Raw genomic sequence first — 6,321 nt, 5'->3', positions numbered from 1 at the left:
TTAGGACAAAGTTGAACAAAGTAAGGTTTTGTGGAAGATATATATAGTCTGTAGTATCGTATATACATAGTCTGCAGGTCGGTTTCCAAACGCGAACATGGGAACGTGAGGAAATCGGCACAAACCACACCTCTCCACACCTTTGTCAGAGACGAAGGCATCGCGTTCTCGGGTAGCAAACGAGTATGTCACGCTTGTTACCTGTGAGTGAAACGGTGAAAAAGTTGTCACCGATAGTGAGTCTATGCGACCTTTGTACTTGTATTTCATAAAACATGACCAGAAAGGGATTTCCTCGCAGACTGGGTAAGTCATATAGAAAATTATCATATTTTTACAAATGATGCGGTAAAAAAAGCTTAATTTTTGCTGATGTTATTTTCTTATGAGTGAATACAAATATCCCTACATAAAACGTCATCTGTTTTATGTAGCCAAATGTTTACTTTCCTGAAAATAAACATGACTTCTTTATTTATTTGTTTAGTTTTTAATGGCTTTGTATAAGTGGCAATTAAGTTAAGACTTATCCTTGCAGGACTATATCGTTCGTTTTGCACAATATGGATATTATATAAGCATTATATGACGTCTTTTCTTGTTGTGAGCATAACTTGTGTGTATCTCCACACACTCTGTCTGCAGATTGGTAATGTTTCCTGGTCGCACATCTAGAATGATTTCAAAATTTAAGGTACTTGTTTTCCTGATGTGTTTCACTTGCATTGGTGTGTATTTCAAAACGGGCTACCATTTGACTCATAATGCTGTGGACCAAAAGCTGTGTGCTTGCATAAAATGTTTATCAGAGGATAAGCAGTTGCTTCTGGATCGATCGAATAGAAGTGTTCAACCATTTTTGCCTGCAAACTTAAACCTCTCACAGAATGAATTCAACTGGTGGAAGGTAAGTAGTCACCAGGAAAGGATGACATTTTTACCCCTCCCCCCCCCAGCTCATTTGGTCTAACAACAAAGTTTATTTGAAATGTCTGACAGGATTTGCAGGCTGAAAGCCGTAGCTTCAGAGTTTATGAAACAATGGTGGCCAACTTGTTTCAGATCTTCCCACAGAATCCAGATGTTATACAACGCAAATATGACCACTGCAGGACTTGTGCTGTGGTGGGTAATTCTGGTAATTTAAGGAGATCGCATTATGGACCGCTGATAGATTTACATGAAGTTGTCATAAGGTACTTTCTAAGCTAAAGCAATTTTTCTTTAACATTAAATGTCCCCTCCTACACAAAAGATCCAATCTGATGTGAAATATATCCCTTTGTGCTGTTTAGAATGAACACTGGTATTACCAGAGGCTTTGAAAAAGACGTTGGAAACAAGACAACTCATCGTGTCATGTATCCAGAGAGTGCTGTGGATTTGGATGACAACACCCATTTTGTGCTGTTTCCCTTTAAGATACAGGACTTTGAGTGGCTCATTAATGCCTCTACAACAGGTTTTACTGGAAGGTGAGTTCTATTTTTCAGGGCTACATGCACATGTATTTGACATTTATACAACGAGACTCAGTGTCTCATTTACAAGAGAGACCTGTTTTAGACAACATAATTAAATGAAAATAATAAAATAGAAAAAATAAAATAGCAAAATCTGCCTCATAAAGATCAAGTTTCCAGTGATGAAAATAAAAAGTGATGAAAGTTTTTCTGCAATGTATTCCACGAAGACAGACCTCAAATGACGGCACCTACTAAGCTCTCTACAAACTGATTTTCCTGAAATCATACTATGACTACATTTTTTATGCAACATGCAGACAGATGAAGTGTCCTCATAACAACTCATCTTACTGTAGTTCATTTAAGTATGCTTTTGTACTGTTCTTAGGATTGTGACTAAATATAAAGTAAAAAATAAAAAAATAAAAAAATAAAGACTCTTAATGCTTGTTGAAAAGTTATTTTATGTAAACCATTTTTAGGCAGTTGTGCAGCCACTAATTTGGGCACATGAAAATCATACATTCAATCATACAATCATTTTGTAATTTATTTTGTTTCAGATAAAATATTCAGATTTCATCTGAGCTTGCCCAGCTTTCTTCTTGTTCCCACCAATGCCACCCCATTAAAAGAAAAAATAACACTCTTAGGTTTAGATGTTGCAGTCAGCATACACTACCTTCTTCTCTCCCAGCTGCTAAAATTACCACAGCAAAGTATCTCAAAGGATTTCCCCTAGATTGTCTGGCAGCACAGAATTTACATCAAATGCAAAAATAGAATGCCAGTGCATGAATTCAACATGTATGCAGATTAAAAGGATTTGGCTGATGGATGTAGTGTGAGGTGAAATAAGGTGAATTTCTGTATCAAACCATTACTCTGATCCTTCTCTATGTTCAAGACGGACCATGCCTTTTTTAGCTTTGTTTTTGTTAAACACCTACTTTATATTTTTCAATGTCATGCTGTTTCCAACAGGTCATATATGCCAGTGAAATCAAAGATCAAAACTAACAAGGATTTGGTGAGTAATGTCAATGGCAAAGCTTCCTGGTGGCAATGGTAAACATAAAAATAAAAGCTGTTTAAAGGCTTATTCTAATTTCTAACAGGTCATGGTGGTAAATCCAGCTTTCATGAAATATGTACATGAGGTTTGGCTTGGAAATAAGGGACATTATCCATCCACTGGCTTTATGGCTTTGATTCTTGCACTTCACATTTGTGATGAGGTAAGTACAAAGTTTTCAGTTTCTGAAGTGCCAGACGTACAAAATAAAATATGATTTTTATTGTCATACAAGCTGGTCCATTTGAGTCTTTGCTAATTTGTTCTTTTGTTCTTATATTGCTCTCCTAAATAGATGTGCATTTCAAAAGTTCAAAATGTCTTTAGTGAAGATCAGAACAGGTTTACCCACCAGTACCACTTGATTAAAAAATTCTGGTTTAATCTGTGAATGGTTAAATTTCAGTTCACATGTCCTATGAAAGTGAAAGCTGTTGCAAGTATTTTTGATGTGTCCCCTTCTTAAATTGACTAGACTACATTCTAGAAGACAGACCTTCATGGAAAGCTTTTTAGCTAAACCTCTCAATAAGAGATTTTGTCATTGTATACTCATGGTATAATCATGGTGTTTCCATTTAGTGCTTGCTCAGGTCGCTGTCCAACTGTTCATTTCATTTTTCAGCAGCCATTGTTTGGATTTTAGTTAAAAAAGGGACATTTTGTTCATGCATTTGTTTCCCATTCATTCATCTGTTCATTTTTTGTCTTCCTAGGTTGGTGTGTTTGGTTATGGCGCTGATAGTGATGGAAACTGGAGTCACTACTGGGAAAAACTCACAAACAAAAGGTTAAGAACTGGAGTACATCCTGGAAATTATGAGTATAACATCATCCAGCAACTAGCTCAGCAACAAAAAATTAAGTTCTATGAAGGCCTAATGAAAAAAATGTGATTGAATGCCATACACTCAGTGGGGAAAGAACTGAAAGCCAAATGGATGTGTATCTACAACTACAGTAATTTCCTAACCCTCCTAACTGAAACTGATATTGGGAATCTTTAGGAAGGACTTGTAATCATGAAAGGGGTTACGTTAAAGAAGTCATTGGATATGTGACATTTTGGTAGTTTCCCCCCCCCCCCCCCCCAATCCCTAGCTTAAATTAACCATGTAAAAAAAATGTACCCAGGGGTTATACTCTTTAGTAGTTTCTAACATCTAAGGTTCTTAAGAAATGAAGTATTTTCTTAAGAGTTGGCAGAATTACAAGAAGACAGACAACAGCAGTATTATTCTTAGTAAGCTGTTTGCATGAAAAGGAAAATGGTGTGGTAAAGTAACTTATAACATAGAGGGTGTTTAATTCATGTAATGAATATTGTCAGCATTTCCTAATACAGTCACCAAATATTTAGATTTGTAGAATTTTACAGGGTTGATCTCCTTAAACTTGTGTTATTGTTATTATGCAAGTGGAGAGCTGTCCTACTCTCAGAGTAGGACTTAAACACACAAACACAAACAGAGGCAGGCAGTCTTTTCTTTCAAACTCAGGTCCTCTACCAGAGGCCTGGGAGTTTGAGGGTCCTGCGCAGTATCTTAGCTGTTCCTAGGACTGCACTCTTCTGGACAGAGATCTTCCTCGGATCTGCTGGAGCCACTCGCCTGGCCTGGGAGTCACCACACCGAGTGCTCCGATTACTACTGGGACCACTGTTACCTTCACTCTCCACATCTTCTCGAGCTCTTCTCTGAGCCCTTGGTATTTCTCAAACTTCTCGTGTTCCTTCTTCCTGATGTTGCTGTCATTCAAAACCACTACATCTATCACTCACATGTGGGCAGATGTTCCAATCAAATATTAATTATTGTCACAAAAGCATTGTGGTTAGGCATGATCATGATTTCTAGTAGGGATAGTATGGATATATCAGCATTTTTCTGACAACCCAATTTTGTCCCTACCACTGCTGCCATAACCACCACATCAAATAAAATGTAAAAGGGTACACCACATAGCACTTATTAGTGAATGTATGTTTTGCTGGACACCTGGAGTGCATTCCTGACTATCCATTGTAAACAGTTTTTTTTTTTTGTCGTTGTAGTTTTATGTATTTTTGAATCATACACAGCAAATGATTTTTTTTTTTTGGTCAGATTGATGTGGAACACCAGATTTGACAATGTGCTGATAAAGGTATGCTGCTTTTCAAGGGCTGGACCCTTAAACCGCTGGCCGAATTATTGTCCTCAGTACTTTCCAAATTAAAGATATAACCAAGGCAATAGACGGTTCATGATTTAATGACCTCCAGAAAATCATTAACCACCAGCGTGAAAAGAAAAACCTGTTCAAACTCCCTCAAATGGAATAAAAACAGAGACAAAAAATAATATTAATATATATTCAGATTAATATATTAATATTAATAATATTAATAAGGTTACTTATTAAAGATCTATCCATGTCCACATGCACATCTTGGATAAAGAGGCTCACATGGAAGTATTTGAGTGTTTTGCAATTACAAAATTTAAATTAGAATTCAACAAATTTGACTTTTAGACTAATGGATCACAAAAGTTTAAAGTTAGATATGTCATTATAGATGATGATACATAGAGGGTGCTCTTTTACGTCTTACTGAAGCAGAAGAAACTTGTAAAACATAACACATTGGGTTATGTGTAACTGTAAACCTACACAAAGTCTCTTTTCTCCTGGGACTTATACTCCCAAGAGGCAATATTCCTTTCAAATTCATGGCTTACAAGAGAAGAAGCTGTTTAGAACAAACAAAAATGTAAATATATAAAATCAGATGGAGTGGCTATGAATGTAATGACAAGAATGCAAAAGACAAATGATGAAAACCTGGAAAGCCATTTGGAAATGGAAACAAACAACCAATCAAGCTAACATCCAGTTATCTTGAGTGGTTTAAAATAGCTAATTTTAAAATAACACTTCACCTAGAATCCACACAGTGACAAAGAGACCACAAGTCATCAACTGTAAGAAATTTGAAAAGATTTAAAGATTATTTGTAGTTTACATTCACTACCTGGCCTTGTTACACAAAAGCTGACAAAATAATCAGTTTCCTGTGCTCAAGTAAAAGGCATATGAGCAAAATAATTTGTTTGTTGTTATGACCAGGGTAAAATGATGAAACTGACATTTGCCAACTTTTAATTGTACTTTGGGATGCTGAACATTGGAATTATATGACAGTTGTTAAACAGGTCAGATTAACACGCTGTGAAATTGCTTCTTTTTAGAGAGTCCATCTAAGAATTCTTGCCATTGGTCTATGTTGAGTCAGTCTGCTTTTTTAAAGCAGAAAACCTGCAGAAACAGGTAATGGTAGTGTGATGATATTTTTGCTGAAAACTACCATCTAATTTTCTTCCAGTTTAGGACAGAAAATGATAGAAACAAGAAGCAAACAATGGAAAAAAAACCTATAACATAAAAAACAATTGTGAGTTATTTTTCTGAATTACTGAATTATTGGTTTAACCTTAGTGTACTTAAAGTTGTTATTGTGAGTTTCCCCATTCTATTTTGATAACAGGAAGAATCTGTTAGCTAGGTAGCAAAGTGAATCTGTAATTCACTTTAAAATGAAAAAAAAAAGAAGAAAGTTTGCTATTCCTTCCTATTATGTAAAGGATCATAATCTAGAGAACAGGAAACTACAGAACACAAAGTTTATTTCCTTTTCTGATATATCAGGCACACTGAAACAGTGCTATAATCAGAGTTAAACAACTACATCGCTTAATGAATGAATTGATCACTGAATGAATCTTTACAGTAATAGACTGA

General features: G+C 35.7%; 1 protein-coding gene across 1 annotated transcript; it reads left to right on the top strand.

Annotated features, from left to right (window-relative positions):
- Positions 1-637: 637 nt before the first annotated feature.
- Positions 638-4,779, top strand: LOC146493683 (CMP-N-acetylneuraminate-beta-galactosamide-alpha-2,3-sialyltransferase 1-like). The gene is made up of 6 exons (XM_085149043.1): positions 638-907; positions 1,000-1,196; positions 1,296-1,475; positions 2,451-2,496; positions 2,585-2,704; positions 3,258-4,779. Exons 1-6 carry the CDS (start codon positions 653-655, stop codon positions 3,435-3,437), a joined length of 978 nt encoding a protein of 325 aa, XP_085005169.1. The 5' UTR covers positions 638-652; the 3' UTR covers positions 3,438-4,779.
- Positions 4,780-6,321: the final 1,542 nt, after the last annotated feature.

This window comes from Neolamprologus multifasciatus, chromosome 22 (genome assembly GCF_963576455.1).
Source record: "Neolamprologus multifasciatus chromosome 22, fNeoMul1.2, whole genome shotgun sequence".
In the NCBI taxonomy this organism is placed as follows: domain Eukaryota; kingdom Metazoa; phylum Chordata; class Actinopteri; order Cichliformes; family Cichlidae; genus Neolamprologus; species Neolamprologus multifasciatus.
Note: the sequence above shows the minus strand (reverse complement) of the source record. Positions and strands in the feature narration are given on the sequence as shown.

Coding starts and splice junctions, on each gene's coding strand:
- LOC146493683 (XM_085149043.1), top strand. CDS start 653: ATGTTTCCTGGTCGCACATCTAGAATGATTTCAAAATTTAAGGTACTT. Junction 1,197..1,295: donor TTACATGAAGTTGTCATAAG/GTACTTTCTAAG, acceptor TGTGCTGTTTAG/AATGAACACTGGTATTACCA. Junction 2,705..3,257: donor CACTTCACATTTGTGATGAG/GTAAGTACAAAG, acceptor TTGTCTTCCTAG/GTTGGTGTGTTTGGTTATGG.